Source organism: Dermatophagoides farinae, chromosome 3 (genome assembly GCF_024713945.1).
Source record: "Dermatophagoides farinae isolate YC_2012a chromosome 3, ASM2471394v1, whole genome shotgun sequence".
Taxonomy (NCBI): Eukaryota; Metazoa; Arthropoda; class Arachnida; order Sarcoptiformes; family Pyroglyphidae; genus Dermatophagoides; species Dermatophagoides farinae.
In genome coordinates, this window is record NC_134679.1 from 3,879,361 (window position 1) to 3,904,131 (window position 24,771).

The 24,771-nt window shown below is 35.6% G+C and overlaps 3 protein-coding genes across 5 annotated transcripts; all 3 read right to left on the reverse strand.

Moving 5' to 3' along the window:
* Window positions 1-203: 203 nt before the first annotated feature.
* On the reverse strand, window positions 204-13,393 carry LOC124494883 (uncharacterized). 2 transcript variants are annotated; one of them, XM_047058159.2, is made up of 10 exons: window positions 13,102-13,393; window positions 12,258-13,036; window positions 6,661-8,020; window positions 6,373-6,604; window positions 3,555-6,315; window positions 2,673-2,901; window positions 2,092-2,476; window positions 1,021-1,394; window positions 825-956; window positions 204-769 (listed from the first exon to the last, which is right to left on the reverse strand). In XM_047058159.2, exons 3-10 carry the CDS (start codon window positions 7,473-7,475, stop codon window positions 589-591), a joined length of 5,109 nt encoding a protein of 1,702 aa, XP_046914115.2. In that variant the 5' UTR covers window positions 7,476-8,020; window positions 12,258-13,036; window positions 13,102-13,393; the 3' UTR covers window positions 204-588. The 2 variants fall into 2 exon arrangements, with proteins under 2 accessions (XP_046914115.2, XP_075585130.1); XM_075729015.1 differs by having other exon boundaries at window positions 12,258-13,041.
* Window positions 13,394-13,529: 136 nt separating this feature from the next.
* Nup75 (nuclear pore complex protein Nup75) lies at window positions 13,530-16,432 on the reverse strand. Its single transcript, XM_047058160.2, has 2 exons — window positions 15,874-16,432; window positions 13,530-15,817 (listed from the first exon to the last, which is right to left on the reverse strand). The coding sequence occupies exon 2, from the start codon at window positions 15,583-15,585 to the stop codon at window positions 13,606-13,608; it is 1,980 nt and encodes a 659-aa protein (XP_046914116.1). The 5' UTR covers window positions 15,586-15,817; window positions 15,874-16,432; the 3' UTR covers window positions 13,530-13,605.
* Window positions 16,433-17,622: 1,190 nt separating this feature from the next.
* On the reverse strand, window positions 17,623-24,446 carry LOC124494882 (chromodomain-helicase-DNA-binding protein 4). 2 transcript variants are annotated; one of them, XM_047058158.2, is made up of 7 exons: window positions 23,961-24,446; window positions 21,017-23,903; window positions 20,782-20,955; window positions 20,578-20,719; window positions 19,519-20,524; window positions 19,318-19,451; window positions 17,623-19,258 (listed from the first exon to the last, which is right to left on the reverse strand). In XM_047058158.2, exons 1-7 carry the CDS (start codon window positions 24,079-24,081, stop codon window positions 17,747-17,749), a joined length of 5,976 nt encoding a protein of 1,991 aa, XP_046914114.1. In that variant the 5' UTR covers window positions 24,082-24,446; the 3' UTR covers window positions 17,623-17,746. The 2 variants fall into 2 exon arrangements, with proteins under 2 accessions (XP_046914114.1, XP_046914113.1); XM_047058157.2 differs by having other exon boundaries at window positions 19,318-19,454.
* Between the last annotated feature and the right edge of the window lie 325 nt (window positions 24,447-24,771).

Below are 24,771 nucleotides of genomic sequence, written 5' to 3' on the forward strand. Positions count from 1 at the left end.
TTATTGAAAAAAAGCATATCGCGCGAATTAAAGATCAAAAAATTATTTATTTTTTTTTTTTGCTTACAAGATATGGTTCCATTCATTTTAAAATCACTGGTTATTAATTAATTGAAAATTTTTTATTGTAACAAAACTTTCACTTGTTCTAATTTAATAGCTAGAAGCTCTTTTTTACCTGAGTGAAAAAATTTTCGAATACATCAGAGTTCAAAATTTTTATTATTTGAGGCGGCCAACACACAAAATCTGACCAGTATTCAGAAATGGCCATTATTAATTTTTATATAAAACGTTTGCAAACAACTAGAACATTGTGATAGATATTGTGGATAAAAATTTTAACAACAAACAGATTGAAATGAATAACGTTGACATTAATTTAGTCATAATGTATGTTTTTGAATGTAGTATTTATGCCATTAGAGTGAATGATGAATAATCAAACAGGTAGATAATTATGTACACAATTGTCGGCGGATCATAATTAACAACAATAGATAGTAATATTCTTTAGCTTTTTAAAAATTGGTCACCAGCGGCAGTTTTCCGCGACTAGGGTTGCTAAAGGTTTGTTCAAACGATCCATTAATCATTATGAACCAAATTCTTTTTGGCATTGGTATTCATCACCGACAGACTAGTTGAACTGTTTATCGAACGAGGTTTCAGCGAATCCGATATCTGCCACATGACATTTTCAGGTAGGAAATCCTGGAAATTGCCAAAAAAGGCAACTATATTTTCATTCTCGTTGATTGAGTATTGACTGTAATTGTAAAAGAAAATTGTTAATGTGGGAGGATAAACAATAGTCTACTTACCATTGTTTAAATTGCGCCATTTGGCAGAGTATCTTGTATTGTTTGTAATGTTTGCACCAGTTAATCTTACCATCGGGTAAGATATCGCTATTGCCAATATGAACGAATGTCAAATCTTGTAATATTAGGCCACTGTCAAGGAATCAACATAAAAAATTGTGAATGGGATGTCAAAAATTGACAAAGTATAACTTACATGTATGGTATACAAGGAGGTTTCGAATTGGCCAGAATGTTACGATATGTACGGAACGATGATGATGAATCAATCAATGACCCATATTCTCTAATCATATCAGTCACATTTTTAGGCCAATCCAATCGGCTGATTGGAGCACAATCAATTGCCGATAGAATAGCCAGATAAGAATTGAAATTATTCAATTTACGCAAATATTTCATAATTTTTAGAAACTTGAGCATAAATTTTTCTCGTTCCTTTTGTTCTTGGCATTTGAGTATCTGGCTACGTGTCCAATAGGACATGTTGTTGAAATGTTCGGTGAACGTGCTAAGGTTCGGGATACATTCTTCTTTTTGTTCTTTCGCCCAAATCAAGATCTCTGGAGGCTAAATAAGAATGAAAATATTTGTTAGATTAATAATATAGACTCGGGTATTTTTCTCTTTCACTATCAAATGTTAAACAAAGAAAAATATGCTGCCTACGCTAATGTAGTTAAAAGTCAACATATTCGATCCCTCGATAAATTCAATGAACAAATGAAACTGAAAACTGGAACTAATACATAGAGATGAGTTCACAAACAAACATTGAAAAACAATGGCAGCATCATCATCATTAAGCCATAGTAGGCATAATAATCATTTGGGCATGCAAAAATATTTTGAATTCTTATCCAAACTTGGTAGGGCCACACATTCAATAAAGGCCAACAGCATGGGCCATGGAATGATTATTGGTATTTATTTAATCGATATATCTCAACTATAGGATTGTTATAAGGCTGGTATTGGCCAGGAAGCCATTGGTTTCGATATATCAGGATGGCTAAACAAAGCCAAACAAGTTTAAACAGAAAACACTATTGGTTTCATATAATGACACTGGCAATATTAATTGAGTGGGATGTTTGGCATACATCGAACATCAACGATGAAGACATTGATTGATTGTTCACTCGTCAATGTTGGTCGTCAACAGATGTGCCGTTTTTCTAATTTTATCTTCACACATATGTTTGTATATGTGTGTGTGTGTGTGGGTGGTAGATCAGGGCGTATAAGATGGCATTATTAAACAAACCTCGATTTTATAAAAAAGCCGCGAATCAAGTAACGTCATTTGTTCGGCCAAATGTTCAGCTTTAAAATCAAGCAAATTCCACGTTTTCAGGTGAACAATATCGACAGTATTCACATTAGGAGCCGTCATTGGTTTGAATGATGTAACATGTCCAACATTATTGTTGTTATCATTTTGTTGTTGGCCATCAAAACTATCATTAGATTGTAATTGATATTGTCGTTGTTGTTGTTGTTGCTGTCGACGGAATTCACGCTCTTTGAGTCGTAATTTTTCATAACATTTTTCACGCAAAAATTTTGCATTTACCAGATCTCCTTTGTTCACAAGTTGATAAATGAATTCCATCATTGTATTCAACAGTTGTTTATCGAAATCGTAGATACTTATACAGAAAAAAAATAGATAAAGGACAAAAGAATGTTTAGTGTATCAGTTGAAGTTAGGAGTATTCAAAGGTGTATATCGAACATGATCGTGTATCATCAAATTGAAATTCATGCACACGATCATGAATGAATGAGCACCACTCAAATCAAATGAAATTATTGCAATGTAACAAACATGTTGGAAGGACTTACTAAATTTTGGCGATGAAAAGGGTGATAAAGTTAACCACTTTACGGGCAACGGATTGCCTTATAATATCGGTTGTTGTATTATTATTATTATTAGTCGATGATGATGATGATGATGATGTTTGGCCACCACTAAAATAACGATAACGAAATGTCAGCTTTGTAAGGAGATCATTGGCCGAGATGAATGAACGATATGTGCTCAGGAAACAATCGACAAATGTTTCATCATCTAAAGACAAACAAACCGTTATAATTAAGAATGAAATTTGATCTATTAGGATTCTGTATCAAACAACGATGAGGATTAACATAAAAATTTAATGGCACAAATAATAATTGGGTTGAATCGTCGCATTTTTTGTAGATTCAATCTGCTTTGCATTGAAGATTTGTTGTACTTGGCTGGCTAAATAAAAGTGTCGAGTGTGCCGAATCGACTAACCCGATATGTGCTATCAATGGCCGTTGTCATGTCAGGAATGTTATGAATGGAATATTCGCACAATGGCCATAAATATTCACTTTTCGTTTGTATGAAAATAAAATGCACTTGTTGCCAAGCAAAAGCTTGTTGCATATGTGTTTGTACAAATGAAGAAAAGTTTTTCATGGCTGTGAATCCATATGGCTTTCTCACCAATTATTTGCTCTTAGGATTGGATTTGTTGTAATGATGGAGGAGTTGAGAGAGAAAACTTTAACATAAAACCATAAGCAAAGGAGAGAACAGATGGTCTAATCGCAATTGTCCTTGAGAGCTTTCTGATTATATGGCCTTATTGTCTTCATCTGAATGATAATAACATTGCCCTTTTGATGTAATTTTTTGCTTGTTGGGTAGGTTAAACCTGAAACAGATGATCAGATTTTACTTTTACTAACCTGAATCCATGCTGGCTTGAGTAGCTTTGATAATCAGAGCATCAATTTGACCACCACGAATCATATCGGTCGTTATTAATTCACTACTATTCGTAGTAAGTGCAGCTTGTGTATCTGCTGATGATCCTTCAGAATCAGTTGTCGTTTCAAGCGTAAACATTTCGGATGATATATCTACTTGAGCCAGTATGCATTCATCTTCCGAATGATTAGTTCCAAGTGAACAATATGAACAAATTCGATTCGTTTCATCTACAATACTTTCTTCATCATTATCACTGGATGATTCATCTAGTTCTTCTATCGTAGACCGTTGTTGATCTATGATTGTAGAATGGTCATGCTGGTTATTTGATTCTATAGGATTAATAGATAATATCTTATGATGATGATGATGATGGTTGTGATCATGATGAGGATGGTGGTGTTGACAATGAGGTTGAACATGATCGCTTGATGAAATTGCAATTGGCCATTCGGTTGCCTGAGTATTTGTAGCCGTTGAACGTGATCGAATTGGAGGTGGTAATAGATCGATAACTTGACCGCGCCTGGGTGGAAGATTCGGAAGTGGAGATTCTGGAGGAGGTGATGGAGCCATGGGTAGATGTTCATATTGATCGGTTGGATCGACAATGGATGTATCGTGTGGTTGTGATAATCTATCAGTAATCGATGAGAAACTGGAACATGTGGTTGCTGTTGATATGGAACTGTTGGATGATGATGCTTGACTATTGTGATGATTTTTGATATGCAGAGGCGATGGTTTTTCACAGAACATGGATTTGGTTGCACGAAGTGTTGTATGTCCAGAATGATCAACGGTAGGAGAACAATAATTACCTACCATTCCCATGTAAGCATGAAGGTTACGTTTTGGTGGTAATGGTGGTGGAGATAACGATGGTGTCTCATGCATTGACAATGATGGTCTTCGTGGTAATTGTTGCCTATGAGATTCATCGATTTGTGTTGAACAGCAACAACAACTACTTGGTTGACGATTCAGCATAGAATTATTGGTATTCACAGCCAATGAACGGCTCTTTATCAATGGCTGATGCATTGATAATGGTCTACGATTTGTTCCCGGTTTTCGATAAGTTCGAATCATCGATCGATTTGAACAACAACAACAACAACATTCAGACGTTGGTGATGAGCCAGCATTCTGATTTGGGTAGCTATGCATTATATTTTCTTCACTATTTTCCTTCTCTTCCATTATATTCTTATTTGTTAGAGAATCATGCGTTTCTATGGCCGAACATAGGAAAGAATCTGGTGCTGGTAATGGTGGTGGCGACGATGATGAGCATCGTTCAGTTTCATTGTTTCCATCCAACTCCACAATAGTATGAGATGATGATGCCGTTGTACAATTGTTGTTCTCATCATCAGCTACACTGTCGTGGATTGTTCTTGTACGATTTCGGCGATCATTTTTTTTCGATCGCAAAGTTACTTGAGAATAACCAGAGTCTTGCGTATTGCTGACTATAGCCGTCACTTCAGCTTTAACTGTCTTTGGATCTTTTCCAAAATTTCGACATGCAAAATCAATAGAATTTTGTTTCTCGATCGGTTGTTGGTAATGATTACTATTCGATGGCATTCCTGATGTCGATGAACCGAAACCTGAATCGCAATCTTTCATTCGACTATGGCAATTTCTGAGGTTTGTATCTTTGCTCATATTCAATGAAGATGATGACATGGTACTTGTGTTCGATGCAATCGAAGAGCGACCGGAATTATTCAAAGATGAAGATGATGATGTTGTAGTACTATTTGAACCACGATTATAAGTTTTGGGAGGCAATGGAGGAGGAGAAGAAGAAGAGTTTGTCTTTAAAGTTTGCTTCTTTGGTGAATTCGACGATTGTTGGCTTTGGTGTAGCCGCAAAGTTCCCGTATCTGATGAATGATGATCATCGAATGATTTGGAATCGACAGTTTGTTTTAATGTTGGTAATGGTTGATAAGTTTGATGACTAGTGTCTGTCGGCACACCCTCATTGATCGAATGTTTTCGGGGTTGATGTTGGGGAATAAGATGGCGGTCAGATGTAGGTGATCGATTCGATGATGGAGAATTTGGTTCCGTTGACATTTGCAACAAGTGTTTAGGTAATAAAATATTTGTATTAATTCGATGAATATTACTCGCAGATTCCGAACGCTTCAATGAAGAAGATGAATTAGAAAGACTGAACAAAAACGAGAGCATGGTCTGATTTTCAGATAAATGTTGCTGACTGCCCTTTTCCTGCTGCCTGGATAATGAATCTTTTTTTCCCCCATGCTGAGCATTAGAACGGAACTTCTTCAATTCAAAATGTTGTGCCATCTTTTGAGCCTGATGCGAAATGATGTTAGGAATGAATCTATGGGTTCTGAAAATTGCGGATGGCGATGTGGATGATGTAGAACTATTGGTTGTAGCTGAATGTGAAGAATTTGATGATAACAAAGAAGCGATGGTCGATGTCGATCCATTGGCCATTTTTCGAATTGATTGATGGCTGTTTTCCAACGTTAAATCTATTCGATCATATTTGGGTGGTGGAGTTATTGATCGTCGTCGTATAGCTTGCTGAATTGATTCCTGCATAGCTAAGGATGTTTCATTATCCTGTAGTCGTTGACTGGCTGCATCAGCCATTATGTAATCAGCCAATTTGGAATTGTTATACAGATAGTCTTGGTAACATTTTCGTAATTCACATTCCAGATTACGATATGCTTTGACCAGATTCTATGCATTGACAACAAAATTCATTAGTTTTATGGCCAAATAGTTTTTAGAACTTACCTTGAATGAAATGAAAACTAAACGTGAAATTCGACTACCATCATCGATCAATTGGCGAGGAATCGGTTCATTGTGTTCATTAGCATGATCCATCATGTTCCATTGACTTGGATCCATATCAGAGCTATACAAATGTCGAACCTGTTGACGCAAATAGATCTCATCAGACCATTTGACAAGATCGGAAAGATTTTTGTAGAGCTCATTTGTAGCCTCAATGATGGGAGATGTCCTGAGCATTACAAAATGTTAGTTGATTCAGATTTAAAATTATCGAATTGGGCAAACCTTTTGTTAGAAACATTCGTATCGCCATTGTCTTCCATATGAATCGTACAAAGAATCTGCAATCTAAGCTGAACTTGTTGTAGATGTAGATAGGTATCACGTAATCGGGCACAATTCAATGCAATTGTTTCAATCAATATATTACAGGAACCATTGAGTAATTCAAGTTTATCCTTTCTGACAGCATCTTCAAAATATTTTAGCATCAATTCAATTTCTTTGCAATATTTATCTGCATTAAAATGCTTTAGATCTGCCAAATATGATGCTAATGATCCTATCAATGATGGTTCTATTGCTGCTATTGGTATCGTGTTTAACAGGTGACCACTTTCAGATTTATTACTAGTTGACGTCGATATCACAGCTTTAGGTCTTGTCAATACTGTATGACCATTGAAATTGAATTCTTTTTCATGATGGCGACTACTATGGCCATCATGTCTCTGACTAGTGGTTCTCAACGATTGTCGTTGCTCATCATCGGCAATCTGTTCATACATGCCCGGAAGACTAGAGCTAAGATGGCTTTTCTCATGATTCAATAGCTGAAACGAATTCATCGAACATATTGAAGACCGACTTTGTTGTTGTTGTGGCTGATTGTTGATGCTGTTGGTGGTCAATTGACTCGAGGAAAAAACTTTTTTGAATGGAACTTTACGATTTTTGGCTGGTGGAATGGCTACAGAGGCAGGATTGCCATTAGCTACAAATGCTAAACTAGCTGTAGCCATAGTAGACATGGCTACCGCTGATGATGCTGAAGATGATGATGACGCCAATGATGATTCGTTTTTAGGCGTCTTTGCCATCTTTAAAGGTTTCAAATTGCCGTTTACATAGTTTCTTTTTACACAAACACACACACACACCCACACTAACAAACAAACACAACACTAATGGAGTGGAAAGGTAATCGATTGGCAGATCTGATCAATCAAGCGGTGAATTGAATGAAAAAAAATAAAAGGTAATCTAAATGAATGAATGGATAAAATCAAACTTGATGTTGCTCGTGTGTAGATCAAATGAAGAGAAATGAACGTCGTATTGTGGTCGTCGTCACGCGTATAGTCAGGTCGTTTGAGTTGATCTACCACGATACGCTTGGTTTGATTCCAGAACAACAACAACAACAAGAGAAGAAAAAAAGATAGCCACGAGAGAACGTTTGTCAGTAGTTTACAATCAAACTGATTTTATGAAACAAGAAAGAAAAAAGACAGCAGGTTGGTCGAACTTCTAGTTCCGGAGGAAATTCTGTTCATTGTATGTTCATTTAAAAATTCGAATAGATCATTGAAAATAATGCCTTACGGACGCAAATAACAGTAGACAATAAAAAAAAATAGGAAACCTAAATAATAGGAAGAGTGAGAATCAAAAAGAAATAAAAAAAACTCAATTAGATCATTATAATGGAAGATAATTGAAATCAAATGAATGAAAAGTCAATTGGAATGATGATGATGATGATGAATTGATGTTATAAACAGAGACTCATTGAAAATATTGAATATTGATTTTTCTAAATGGCATGTGAAAATTTTACCGTTATCATTATCATTGATGATTAAATGGTGTGATATATTATTGCACTAATGGTTGTTTAATATCCTATAAATGATTTGATATCATTGATTGAATAAATTGATTTTGACAAAATAATAACACTATTAACTGTTATATATTTACTGATTATTGGCAACTAATTCTTGCCCAAAATAATCATAGCATAAAGAATAAGATACAAAACAAAACAATAACAACAACAACAACAACAAAAAAAAGCGAAAACTCTAGGACAATAGAATGAATGAATGAAACCTGCTATTATTATAAAGGCATCCTGTCATCCATTCAGACAAATATATTCAAGATATTACCATCAATGCGACAGAAAATAATGACAGTATGACAATCATCATGGTCTATTCAAACTAAACAACAACAACAATCAAATCATAGGTAGCTCATCATAGTTAAGACAGGTTGGTTGCTTGAATAGTAAATTATTTCAGTCTTACTATATTTAATGACCGGAAAACGTTGGTTGGTCATAGAAAAAAAAATTGTCCCCTCTCTTTTTCTTTCTCTTAGATGATGTACATTTATTCAATGGATGGATTGTTCACGTTATCAACGACAATCACAATGGTAAAGTAATTATCATCGTGTATGTGTGTGTGTGTGTGTGTGTGTGCGTAACAATCACGACAAGACAGCCAGTGTTTCAGTAATTGGATATAATTATCATTCCCAGTATATGGCCAGCATTATTATTATTATTATTATCCAACAGACAAAAAAAAACTTGTTCAAAAACAGGTCTTTTAGAGAAATTGTATACTATACAATGTATAGCATCAATGCTACCGTTTTACTGTACCTACAACATACAAATAAACAAATATACACCCATAGGCCATATCCATGTCCATCACGTGTTTGATTCATTCTATTCTTAGATAGATAGTGGGGGGTGATAATTTCATCACATTCAAAATGATATGGAAGTGTGGGTGACAAAAAACAAAGGCCAAGCCTTTTTTCTTATTATAACAACATAACAACATCCTGTCAGTTATGTATGCCTATCGGTGACATCTCATATCACAACCAAAAAAACGAAACAAAACAAAAAAAATTGACAAATCATAAATTAAGTTAGAAATGAAAAAATAGTGTCATAAGAATAAGAATTTCGTTTTTTTGTGTGTACTACTTTTTTTTTAAAAAAAAGACAATAAAAAAATATAATGGATAGCAGGTTTTTTTCAATTCAAACATAACGTTGACCTTTCAGTTTTCAATAAAGTAAATCTGTCATGCCTGAATGTAACGAAAGAAAAAATATCCTAATTGTCCTAACATCATTTTACATGTTTTTAATGAATCAAAATGAAACCTAAAAAAATGTGTTTGTGTGTGTGTGTGTGTGTGTGTGTGACGCTTCATAGGATCCACAAACACTGATATTGTCTACCGATCCACTGTGGGAGATTTTTTTTTATTTTTTCGTTACACCATTGATTGGCAACTATAGAATATTCACACGGAACAAGCTAACTGGATGGTTGATGGCTGCTGATATATATAAAAATTGAAACTGAATCAGTATTGACAATGGCATTTATCAATTTATAATTTCAATTCAAATTGTCAGGAAAGGGAACCAAAGGCGTATGAACCATAAACACTGAATGAATGAATGTTGGTTGCATTTGACGTCATACTTCAACAGTCAATAGGAATATTAGGCAATGTTTGTTCATGTTAACCAAATTATATCAATTTTGTATGGATGTTGCATATCCATTATGCATAACGTCATTTATGTCGACATGTCAAGATGAATTCTCACAAACAGAAAAAAAAATTATTAGTTTATTCTAAATACCTGTCTCACACACACACACACACATTTACGAATTGGCAATGGTAGTATTTTCGTATAATAATTTTTTTAATGAATGAACAAATGTTACCATGTCCAACATTATTATTGCCAGATTTAATAATTACACCGGAAACAATGAAATGATTCATAGCATAAAAGAAAGCCAAAAACAGTTCAAACAAACAATTCAAGTGAATCGGATTAAGGAAGTAAACAAAATGATGACAATCAATGAAAAATTTTTGCAACACTTATACACCATCACACACACACACACACACACACACATGACAACACTATCAATTATGAAAAAAAAATTCAAATTTTTTTTATTCAAATATACAGCATATATAAAGTTCATTGATTCAAATGGTTCACATAATGTGTATGATTATGATGAGAATGAAAAAGTGGTTACTTGGAAAAACAAAGGATTCGAAAATCAATAAATAAACAAAAAAAAAGAAACGGATATGCATTTATAGCATAGAACCAGGAACAAAAGAAAATAAAATGAAATGTCACATCAGCTACCGGGTTCATTTTTTTTCACCATTATTTGATACATTCATATAGAAACACGCTGATCAAACATACATAATGAACAGAAAAAAAATGATGTGGGTAAATTTTTTATTTTTATTTTTAGAAATGACGTCTACATTTACATGATTTTTAAACAAACAAGAAAAAAAAATAATCTGAATGCGTCATTTTGAATGGCCATTGGTCATCTATATATATTTTTTGTACTGTTTTTGTACAATTCTATCAATTCAGAAAGTGAATTTTTTTTCTTTGGTTTTGGTTTTACTGTTTGTTTGATAATGTCGTTATTCCAAAAATAGATTATTTCAATTTATGAATCTATTCTAATTCTCGGTCAATTTGGCTCTCCATATTTAACCGGAAATGAAAATGTAAACATTTTTTTTTACAAAATTAATATTCAGAAACAATTTAAGCTCAAATATTTGTGTACACAAATACTTCTGGTTTCAATCATTATGTGGGTTGTGCACAAACAATTGACGATTCATGTGTTCTTTTTATTCAAGTAATCATCATATTGACTAAATACTTCAAACTGCGACGAAAGAAAAGAGTTGACTCATGATAATTACAAAGTGATGAAAATTATTTTGGCGACATGTTTGTTTGAACTGAATTTTGAAAAAGAGAAAGACAAAAAAAAGATTTTGTTTTTGTCATTTTTTTCTTTACACACACACACATAAACACAAATGGTGAGCGGTATTCAACAATGCTTAAACAACACAATTGACCCACAAATAGTCACAGTTATCATTTGTTCCATGTTATATGATGATGATGTTTTTATAATGATTATTATAATTATATGATGAATTGTATGAAAATAATGTCAACCAACCAGACAACCAATTTTCAGATGATGTTTAAATGTCAAAAAAAAAAAAATTAATAATTCAAGTCTAGAAACTTGTCCATTTGTAACTCAATTCAAAACTTAGAAGCAGCCTCTCACCATTTTTCGAATGTGAATATCAAAATTCATCATCAAATTCCTTTAATGATGTAGAATATTTTCATAAATATTTCATTAACATCCATACGGCCAAACCAATTATATTGAATTGTAAAGCTATGGCAACCAAAATTTAATATGTATGTCACAATAATCTATGTGTGGGCATAACAATCTCAATTCACAAGAACTAGAACTATAAAATCTAACTGAATGAATTTTTTTTTTTTGATCACTTATGGCCTCTAGGCCTATCTATTGATTAAAAAAAAATTCAATTGTAAATAGTATTGTGTTACAAAGCAAACATCATTGTTTACAACTAACGTTTAACCGGATCTTTCAAGTTCCGGTTAAGCTGTTTTTTTCCTTTACAATAGTTATATCGAAGCTATAATAATAATAATAAAAACTACACACACATACTTTCATTATAGACAAAAACATCAAATCAATCAACAAAATCGATCTATCAAAAGGAAACATCGTCATTTCCGTTTATTTTATGATCGATAATCATTATAATAAATCTATATATGTTTGTTTGATGTGACGACAGTTATATCATGGACAATGTAATTGATGACAGTTTGAAATCAAAAATTTTAGTTGATATAATAGTGAAAATAAAACAAACACTCATATCATTGATGAGTGAGTTGATAAAATGGTTTATTGAAAACTTACTTGATTTAATGCATGGATGATGATGATGATGATGATGGTAGGCAATCTCATTTGTGATCAAATATCTCAAATAATCAATCATACAATAATAATAAGACAATAATAATCACACAAATGCAAGACTATCATTGATCCATTATTGAAAGGTCGAAATAAGAAACCACATTGAAAAGTTTGATTTTTATACAAACCAATTATGTTGTTTTTGGATGAACTTTTGCTTTTTTAAAATCAACACACACACATAGACACAGCAATGTATATTTGTCAACATTTTATATACTCAAAATACAGCCATCAATTCCATAGAATTTGGCACTGTTCTAAATATTCTTTTTTCACTTATATTCGACCCGAATATCGTAAGAGCATCTTTATATTATTATTGCATACATGTGTAGTGTTGATCGATTCAATAAAATATTGCGGCTACACATTTTGGTCGCTAGAATAAAAACCATATTCTGAATTCGTTTAATAGAAACGGGACAAGTGTATGTATTTGTATGTTTTAAGTGGTTCACTGCCGATACCAGAAGATATATTGGGCACACATCCAACGGTATTATGTTGTGACCACTAGCAAACATATATTCACAAATGCCGATATCAGTCGGGATCCTGGTGCATTATTACATAGTAGTGGCACAATTCATCAAACAATAGAGGTGTTGATACGATTCTTGGTTCCAGTAAACACGATTACCATCCATATGTGTGATTCGAGTGTATTGGGCGTTGTTACTGCACCACCATAATACTACATGTAGTTTGACGGTCTTTTCTACGAATAGACTTGACGATAATAATAATAAACAGTATCAATTTTTTCAGTAAAAGATACCGGTTAAAGGTTATGACCGAGGAAGAATCGATGACTGGCGCCAAAACGAGGATATAAACGCTCTCTTCTCACTGCTGATGATTTACACACAACTAACCAGCATCAAGTCACATTAAAGACTGAAATGTTTAAATGTGACATAGTTTAATGCATGTAAACATTAAAAAAAAAAATTCGTCTGGATATATGCCTTACAATTATGCTGTTAGCAGAAATGCTTCTTCCACATGATTGCCCGTGCAGCCCCTTTTCCTTTAGCATTATGCCAACAATCGAAGGCAATCTGACACACTTCTGGCCGGAAATGTATTGACATATGGCCCATAGAGCTCTGTAAAACTGAGATTTTAAGGGGCTAGGTCCGACTATGACTATTGTTTAACGGACATCTGTGCACAAGTCGCATAAGCTTTGGCCAAGGACCAATGTTTTGGTTTGTATCCGGCTGAATTGTTTATTTCAATGATTGTGAGGGATATTTAATGAAAATAATGAATACAGAGATTAGAGTACAAAATGATTGGCTAGATGACAGGCAGCAGCCACGCGAAGTTGATTTTCAATACGTTGTATACGACGTCGATAGGATTCATCACCCTCCTTATCCTGTCGTTGCTGTTGATCATGGTTGCCGAAATGGTCTGACCACATGGTCATTGTAAGTTGGTCGCCATCATGACTAAAATGAGATCGAGCACGATATAAGACCTGTTCCAGAGATGAGATAAGTTTAGAAATCTGTTTACTATTTAGTTGTAACGGCCCTGGCATGGACATCGAAATGGGTGATTTCTGTGGCTGAATTAATGGAAGGCAATCTTCGATAACTTTGGTTTGAAAAAAATCTGGTATGGCATTCGATGTGATCATGTCGTCGACGAGAATTTTGGCTGCCAATTCATACTGGCCACGTTGACATAGCTGTCTGAATTCATGGTATTTACAGAGAAATATCAGCCGCTCAGATAGAACAATTGATCCTCCAATGTTAGTGATAGTGTCTGCATCCACATCATTATCCTGATTAGATTCAAGGTATTGACGCAAGATTTGATCGACAATGTGATTTATCAGCAACTTATCTTTAGCACGGATAGCCCAAAATAGAGCTGAACCAAGTTTTGGATGTGAACCACGTAACCATTTTCGAGCTTGTTGCCGGCACAGAGACAATTCCAATAGACCAAATTCGAAACGACGACAAGTGGTGAGCAAACGTTGTAATTCACTTTCTGAATCGAATGAAACTCGTTCCAAAGAAGCCAAGATAAAATGTTGTCGATCGGCTGCTTGTTCACCTACATGAATCAGATATTCAATGCTCAACTGCCAGAATCTTCTACGGTGAGCAAACAAAGCATTGGCATAATTGACTACAAACGAATCTCTTATCAAACTAATATCGGTAATCTGATAATCAGCATAACGAGCCGAATTATAGATGAGGTCGACAAAATGTGTGACGAACCACCAATTATCATCGAAGCATAGAGAACTTTGTTTAATAACATCGATAAGATCGTAGTTCAATGAAGAAAGGATAAGTTTATCGAACAATGATTTTCCACTATCGTTGGACGATTCATAATAGGTGTTCATTGTTTTTTCTATGAGAATATCGACATCACTTTTAAGACAAGGGTCGGTGAATAGGGCATATGAAACCATCAACTGATACCATGAATGAAAAAGATGGTTCACTGATTTGAATGATTCTAAATCACCAACCAATAATTTCAAAAGCAACAGTAACTGTTGATGAGAACGTTTCTGGCTTGTATTAGTCGAATGATTCTCGATCGCTTGTTCGACGCTTTCATGCCAGAATCCCCATCGAAGATAATATTCATGTATGACAAATGAATTACTACTGTTTATAATGGGAAATTTTTTCAATAAATCTTGAACGACCATAAAAATAGGATCACTTTTGGATTCGGAATGCAATTCAAGCAATAGGGCCGCATTTTCCATATCACCGCGTAAGGCAAAAAACATGATAATATCCCAATAGTTTTCATGCATCTGTGGTAGACTGCTCACAATCATTTCGTCAGCCAATTTTACATAGTAGGTGAAATGCCATTTGATCCAATTCAATAATTGTGCTAGCAAGGTTCCAGTACTTGAAACGTTTATGTAGAGAATTTCGCACAAATGCCAGGCAATTTCCATCTGATGTAACACATTCGATTGTCGGATCAAATCATCGTTTGCTGTCATTTGTCCATCCTGAGCAGTTAAATCGTCAACAATTTTGAGGTACCATGAATGTATGACCGAACGATATTTCCGGCTAGCTTTGATCATTTCCGAATGGCTCAACGGTTCTTGACATTTGGATAAACGTTGCACAAAATTAAAAACAACACCAGATTCAGATATGAAACCACGTGAATGACAATTGGCAAATAAACATGAATTTGGTAGCCAATCTTCAGAGGAAACTTGGATCAAAGTTTTGGACTTTTCCATCCGAGACATTATTTTATAGTTAATGGTATAGATATGTTTATGATTTATAAATTATGATTTATTAAGATAAAAATGACTATAATACTAAAAAATTCACATAAAAATCAGGCTCATTGAAATCTAACACGAGAAAACACGTTTATATTTCGATAGAATCGATACCATCGAAAATGTAGTTCTTTTAGAGATTCTTCAATCGACTTAAAGTGAATAGCCAGAAAGCGATATACATTCCTAATAGCTAGAAGATATAGTTGTTTTAAAAAACGATTCTAATAATCAGTATATGTATTTTACCTCTAAGGCCATTTTGTATGTTATCGATCCTAATGTAGCAATTACAGGGCCATATTTTGGTCCATGAATTAGACGTCCATACCAATCATCGTATTTGAGCTTCAATCTTATGTGTCTTATGTTGGGCACAATGGCTGGTAGGTCTTTTTTAGTTTGATGTAATGTTTCGACTTCAAAACACATCGGAACAATCAACACCATGGTGATGATCGTATGTACCACGATACCAACAAAACCAGACATATATTCAAAGGTTTCAAGAATTCCAGATCGCAATAGTAAAATGATGCTCACATTCATCGGTATACTGATCATGAGATAGACTAGCAGAATAGAACCCCAAGCTTCACTAAATGCCTTTCGATAAATTTTAGACAAGCGGCCATGATCTCTATGAATTTTACTTAGCTCACGATTCATTTGACAACGGCGTCGTTGACTGGTGTTGATAGCATTCATTTGAATTCGTATGGATTTTAGCGATGGATTCCACTTGTTTATTAGGAAATAATGAAATGCTCCAATTATCAATTCCATACCTGCTCCCAGCAATCCACATTCTACTGATGTATAAACAGCATCAGTGAGTGTAATCACTTCGATAGCGAACCATATTTTATTGTACCATCGATTCATATGGAATTGTTCAGCCAGACCTCGATAATATTGAGCGAATAGTAGACACATAATCGGAAAAGCTATGACATGCAACACGAAAAAGGAGCTGTTCAATAAGATCTGCAATATAATCAAATATCGACGAGCTCGAAATTCAATGTAGGGAAAATAAACCAATCGAAATTTGCCATTCATTAGTTGTTTATCAATATGATCGAAATATAATCGATATTGACAATCGGTCCAAATTCGGCAAGCAAACTCTGTGATCATTCGAGGCAAGTGTCCTCGACCGATGAACCATTTCATATTATGATCGAATCTTGTTTGCCAGATTCTCTTTTTCTGGTCATCATCCAAAATACATTGTTGAAATTGATCAAAATTACGAACAATCAAATCGTAAGGATAGAGCATGGTGCATGTATCAACCGGTGTAGTAAAATGAAAGATATTTGTAGCAATTATTCCCAAGATGAATAACATTAAACATATTACAAACAGATAATAATAAAGTTGGTCATATTCGTTAATCATGAATACGCTTATCGGATCATAGTTCCAGACAGAACACCATTTTTGAAATTTCAATCGAGTGAGCGGTACGAAAGACAATCGAACAATCAATATGAACAACAGAATCATTTCCCATTTATGGCGAAGACGATAATTCCGATCATGATAAAGGTGGACAATATCTTTCAAGTCCGTATATAAGAATCTAAAGAATCTGTACTGCATAGTTAATCACCAATTGTTGATGACTATTGAAAATGAAATGTCAACTAATCTATCATATATAGGTTTACAATAATTCTTTCATAGATTGTGGCCAAATTTGACAAACGACATTCTTGATACTGGTTACCATGGTTGAAATGTGTAAAAAATCTATGTATTCACAGAATTTTACGCTGACGAATAGTTTTACTGAGGAATTGGGACCATGATGTAATTGTAAAACCAGTTTGAAAACATTTCCGATAAATTCATCTATAAATGTGCTTTATTATTTGTCAAATAAGTTGCCATGCAGAAACTTAAAAATATCGCAACTTGATAAATTCTAGTGAATTTTAACGTTAATTAACAATTTCATTGATCGCATTTAGTTCATTAAACAATCTTGAATTCAAGGGTTAATAATTTAATTGGTTCAATTTATTAAAGCAAATAGACGAAAGTGATAGAAACAAGAGTACAAATTACAATGAAACTAATCAGAATATAAAGATATAAAGAATCTGGCTTGCATTCAAATTCGATGATGGTGATGATGATTGGACGAAAGCAATGAATTCGATGCCAACATTGTCGTATGTTGCGGTTGATGTGAATGATGTTGGCCACTACTATTACTAGGTACTGCACGAGGAGGTATTTGTAACCTATTGGCTATTGATGGTATCCGTTGAACTGTTTGCGGTATTCGTGCACAATCACTTTTCATATCGATCAACAGGTCTTCCAATTGATTACTGGCCCGTTGTAGAATTGGATTAAGGTTTTTAGCTTCCAATGAAGGTTCATTCTCTTTGTTTTGACCACCATTTTCGGTACTGGATTCTTCATTCTTTTCTTTTTCTTTATCATCCGATCTCTGATCTTCTTTTGTTTCTTTCTGTTCATCCACCGAGTTTTTGTCTACTCCATCATGACCGTTAGCTTCGGTTTTTTCCAACTTCTTTTCCTCAACAGCGGCAATGTATACATCCAGATTAGATAGATGAGTAAAACGACGGAGCTGTTCCTCGAATACTAATGCCTGTTCAAGTAGTCGCAAACGACGTTCCATGAATTTATCGCGAATATTACCGCTATTCTTAAAAGGTTCATTGAGGATGGAAAAATCTTCATCATTGGTAATATCATGCCAACGTTCATAACCATGTTTGACAATGCCGGCTAAAAGCCAATAGTCATGACGTCGGTTCCATATTTCATGTTCACGTCGTTTTTGCAGTTCTTTTTCTTCAAAATACCACAAAGTATGCAATTCAGTGAAACCGCCATCTTGGATGTTGAATTCAAATGGTCCAACCTGATCATCTTCATCATTTTGACTATTATCTTCTTTTACTTGATTGTCGTCTTCCTTATCATTATTATTAGCATTCGATTGTTGATCGGCAGTTGATGGCTGTGGATCAATATCCATTTTTTCACCAACATCTTCCTCTTGTTTTACCAGTGCATTCTTGTCATCTTCCCTTGATTCGACTGCATTATTTTCGCTTTGATCAGGTATTGGCTCAGTTTTGACTGCAGTTTCGTCTACATTCATTTTATTATCAAAATCTGATTTCGTGTCGTTATCAGTTGGATTGTCAGCTGACTGACCATTCGCTTGGTTCTGGCCATCAGCATTCTGTTCATTGCTGTCCATGCCTGTGGTTTGTGATGATTCTTGTTTGGGCTTTGTTTTGGATTGCCGATTTGGCAGCGATATGCAGCCATTTTTTGTTTCATATTCGTATACTTTACGTTTAATCAATGAAATAATACCGATACGTGATAATACTTGGCTAACGTTCAGGCCTTCTTTGGGCACACCATCTTCGAATGTCAATGCGGTAGGATCGTCACCCGGTTCGCAAAGATGGTTAATAAAAAGAGATGTATAGGCCCTTAAATGCTTTTCGGGTTTATTTTTCAAATCACGGATAAAAAATTGTGAATCGGTGAGATTGTAATCCAGATTGGGTAAACCAAATCGCATGACCAAATCAAGAAATATTTTTCTATGTTTGGGCGTGAAACCGAGTACCTAGAGAAAATTTAAAAGTAATAATGAATAAAGGGTGGAAAAAAGAGCGCAAAACATACTTCAGTGTTTTGACCAATCGATGATAATAGTGGGGGCATCTTCTCTTTAGCCGGTGCATTCTTGTTTGATCGAGTAAATTTTTGATTTCGACCTTCTGTTCGTTCATCAAAATCTTCATCATTCTCACTTGCATCTGCTAGTGTATGGAATTAAAACGAAGATTAATCTATCGAAAAAATGTGTGAATAAAGAATACTGACCAGAAGGAACTGAAAAGTCCGAACTTTCGCTGGATTCTTGATTCTGGAAATCATTTTGTCCGGAAGCAGAATCCAAGTAATTGACTTGTTTTCGAACTCGTTTGCCTTTGCCCAATGAACGCGAAATGTTTTCTTGATACTGAAGATAATGGGCTCCTAATAGCTTTTCCCAGTAATGAGGATCATTTTGTGCTTCATCTTTGGATTGTTTTGATGAAGCCACTTCTTCTAGTTCTTCTTCCACTTCTTCGGCTTCTTTGGTTACGTAGTTTGCCACCTTGAAAGACGATAGATATTCGTTGGCCCACATTTCTTTTTGTTCGATACCTTCTTGCGTCCGATCGAGTAGACCATCGATTGCTTTGTCATCGTAATGGATCATTTCAGATTCTTTTGTCTCTTCTTCTTTAAACAATTCTTCAGTGCCGAACTTGAGTATATCATCCAATTCTTGTTTGGACATGGTAGCATTGGATTTGTTCGATCCAAGACCGGGACGTACAACCAAATGTGTAAGCATCATCTTCTTTTTGGCCACCTGTGTGATCCGTTCTTCGACCGAATTTCTTGTCACAAATCGATAAATCATTACTTTGTTCGTTTGGCCAATACGATGAGCACGGCTCAACGCCTGGATATCGTTATGAGGATTCCAATCAGAATCATAGATGACGACCGTATCTGCAGTTGCAAGATTAATACCGAGGCCACCGGCACGTGTAGACAACAGGAACACAAATTGCTTAGCACCTGGAGCGTTGAAACGATCGATGGCTTCCTGTCGAACGGAACCAGTCACACCACCATCGATACGTTCGTATTTGTAGCCTTCGGCTTCAAGAAAATCTTCAAGTACGTCCAACATTTGAGTCATTTGCGAGAATATAAGGACTCGATGGCCATCCTCTTTTAGTTTACGAAGCATTTTTTGCATAACAATCAGTTTGCCACTTGCTTTGACCAACGCACTGCCTTCAAAATATCCTAATTTTGTTTTCGGTGCTTCCTAAAATAAATAAACATTAGCCACTAGGAAAAGTAACAATATTCATTACTTACTTCAGCCGCGACAGGAAACAAATAAGGATGGTTGCAACATTTTTTTAGATCCATAACAATGTTAAGCAGAGACACTTGTTTACCACCAAATTTTGAATTCAATGCATCGAAATTTCTGGTTAATATGTATTTGTAGTATTTTCTAAATGAATTGTTAAAAATTGATTAGATTGTAGTAAATGAGAGTAATTAATATGCACTCACTTTTGTAAGGGAGCCAAATCAACGCGAACGATAAATTCCGATTTAGAAGGCATACCGGTGAGCACATCGGCTTTCAATCGTCGCAATAAATGTGGTCCAAGTAGTTCATGTAATTTTTTTACCTGTTCTTCTTTGGCTATGTCAGCAAATTCGTTGAGAAAGCCATCCATATCACTGAAAAGAATAAATTGTCCATTAATCACATTATTATTAAATATTAAATTGTCAAACTCACTTAAATCGATCAGGGCTAAGAAAATTCAACAGGTTAAATAATTCTTCGAGATTATTCTGCAACGGGGTACCAGTAAGCAAAAGCTTATGTCCAACGCTGTATTGATTGAGCGTACGAAAGAATAACGATTGGTTACTCTTTAATCGATGAGCTTCATCAACAACCAACACTTTCCAATCGATCGAGCCCAGTAAAGCAGAATCCAGATTAATCAATTCGTACGAGGTGAGCAGTACATGGAATTTGACAGGTACATGCTTACGAATACGAGTGGCTTTAGTTGCTGAACGTATGACATCGGCATCGAAACTTAATTCGTTTTCTCGTATGATGATACGTGAGTCTTTGTTACCAGTATAATTTACCACATAGAAATCGGGAGCCCAATCTTCGAGTTCTCGCTCCCAATTAATTATCGTAGACAATGGAGCAGCGATAAGAAATGGGCCACGGGAATGGCCCTCTTTGTACAACGAGTATAAGAAGCTAACGGTCTGAATGGTTTTACCTAGACCCATTTCATCGGCCAATATAGTGTCAATACCAGATGACCATGAATATCTAAGCCAGCTGATGCCTTCCATCTGATAATCATGTAATTTAAGCGGCTCAGGAATGTACTCTGGTTGTTGTTCCCATTTCTTTTTAGGATCGGTTTTTGGATGTGCACCAAACAGTTTTGATTTTTTACTACTGCCATGATGCTTATCTCTTTTTCGGTGTTTCTCACCACCATCGCGATCTTTAGATTTACGTAGCTTCTCTTCATCGACAGAAGTTTCTTCTTCGATCAATCGACGAAGATTCCAATATTCGTCAATTTTTTTCTGATAATCTGGTATCTCAAAATCACAATTTTCTGGTTCAGGTTCGGCGGTAACTTCTTCGTAAGAAAGATCGCGCCATTTGATGACGTAGTAAATTTTGCCTCTGTTCTTTCGATGATTAACGATTCGATGTATGAGTAACCATTCTGGGCGCACACCATATCGAACGTATGTCTCTTCTATTTCTGATGGTAGATTACTACATCGTTTACGGCGACGATGTTTACTTGCTATAGAAGCAGCAAGTGCAGCTGGATTATCTTCGCACAATTTATTCTGTTGTTGCTCTTCAGCCGAAGATCTACCAAGATCGTCTATTGATTTCGGTTCAGCAAGATTTGTCGTTAGCATTCCAGCTTCATCGAACATGGGAGGATTGGTCATATCGTTTTTCTGTGCATAGAAACGATACATGTTTGAATGAAATACCTGAAGCTGGGCTTCATCGATCCATGAACAATGCCAATAGGACATGTCTTTCCATTTGACAAAAAATTCTCGCTCACGAGGTTTGCGATTTTTAAGATTTTTGAGCAAATTTTTCGTTGTATCTTCGGCCGACATTTGTGTCTTCTGGTCGCCATTAACTTCATCTTCTTTAGCAGTATTCATTTTTTTCCAACGCCAAGTGATGACTCGTTGAACTTTTCCTTTTAATGGTTCGACTGAACAAGCAAGACAATGCCAAACTTCGGGCATTTCGTCGAGCGGTGGATTCAAACATTGAATATGGATACGAGTGTTACAAGAAGCACAGAATACAATGTCACCACCACTTTGCCGACATGATTTACAAACAATCTTTTCAACCTTTTCACTCTTTTCGATAGTGGAAGCATCAAGCTCGGCATTACTAGCATCTACACCATGTTCCTGACAATATGGACATGACCATTGACCTTCCGGTATGTTTTTCATATCTTCGTCCATACAAACGAGATGATAGGCCCGTGGACATGTATCACATAGCAATAGCTCACCACATTGATTACAAATTTCACAATAGTCACGATTTTCAATTTCTTTTCCTTTGGAACTGGATCCGGTTGCTTTTGGATATGTCGATGATTGTTGAGAAGTTGATTGCTGATTTTTTGCGGCAGCTGACATTTGTTTTTTCTTTTTTTTGGCAACAATAGCGGCTACTTGCTGCTTTAATTCTTTAGGAGTTGGTTTGCCGTGAGTTTGGCAGTGAGGACAACACCAGTCATCAGGCAGCTCATCGTTTGCACCTAGATCGTCGTCGAGACAAACTTTATGATATGCTCGTGGACAATAATCGCAAAGAATTAGCTCGCCACTTTGTCTACAAGAATTGCAGACATCTTTATGAACGATTTTGAAATCTGGTTCTAATTCATCACCTGCGCCACTATCAACACCTTCGGTTGCATCACCCGTTGATTCTTGAACGGTATCCACTTTCTTGGCATTAGAAACAAATATTCGTTCTGAACGGCGTGTTGGTATATTAGATGTTGTCGATGATTCAAGATCAGGAGCAGAACTTTTAGAACTTTTTCTTGTGATACCAGTAGAATGGTGACTATCCATTTGAAAATCATCATCATCATTGGCTGAGTGAATTGAATCCTCGTTATCTCTGTTATTTCGCTTCGAGGATCGTTTAGATTTTTCTCGTGGTGGCAATAATTTTATTTTTAACGGAGGCAATCTTTGCCCGTTCGAATGTTGATCATCATGGCTAGTCGCTGTTGTTGAGCCACCATCTTCGGCAGCCATCGATTGTTCATTATCTGAATCTTGTAGCTGATGTTTTGATGACGATGAAGATGATGATGAGGATGATTTGGATTTTTTTGATTTTTTACGATTGTCACTATGACCAGTGCTACTGTTGGAGGCCATAGTGCGAGTTGAACTACTACTCGTACGTTTCTTTTTCGTTGAAGATGATCCAGGTTCGTGGTAATCTTCGTCCTCTTCATAACGACCGGCTGCTGTATTTCCAGCAATAGAGCTATCGTCATCATCATCAGAATCATCACCCAAATCAATAGGTTCATGTTTTTTCATTTTCGAAGATTCTCGTCGTCGGCCTGTTTTAAAAGAATCATGTAATTAGAATCAGAACAATGGAATCTAGTGACACTTACTTCTTCGGTGATGTCTGGAATCGCCATCGCGATCATCATTGTCTTGGCCATATGAAGATTGATCAATGACCGTGTACTGTTGATCATCATCACCAACACTATTGTTGTCGCTATCACTCATCACTTAAAAGGATGCTGAGTTTCTGGAACGCTTATCCGATAGTAAAGATGGACAGGTGAATGTTGGACATCAAACGAAAGGAACAATTATTGAGGAGCCAAATATTAGATAAACAAAACACCAATATGGCCGCCACTGGTTAACGTGGGAGAATTACTGCTCACAATGCACTCGTACACACACACACACACACACACGGAGCGAATGTGGTGAGCCAGTGGAGGACAACGATCACACCGCGAATGGCAACTGCATATAAAGACAGCCAACAAGCCAGCCACCATGAATTTAACCACCCCAAAGCTGCTAACGCCACCATGCGGAGATAAAGGGGCTTGATTTGAGATTTCTTTGCGATCGAAACTCAATGGGGCTGGACATTCATTCTAATTACAGACAGAATAACCGGGAGAGCTATTACAACCGGGGTACACGGCCACATATATATGCTTGTTTCTGTGTGGCTGTCCGTCTGTCCATCCTATCGGTATAAGGATGTTTTATGTTGCGCCACCAAACGTTGATGATCCAAATCAAATTCAAAATCCGAAACAATCAAATTACGAATATTGAAAGAACCACCAGTTGAAAACAAGGTTCATTTGTTTGAACTAATTCTAATCTAATCAGGTATTAATTAACGGTAAAATAGTTACCATCTTTTAAGGGGAATTATAGATTTCCTATGTA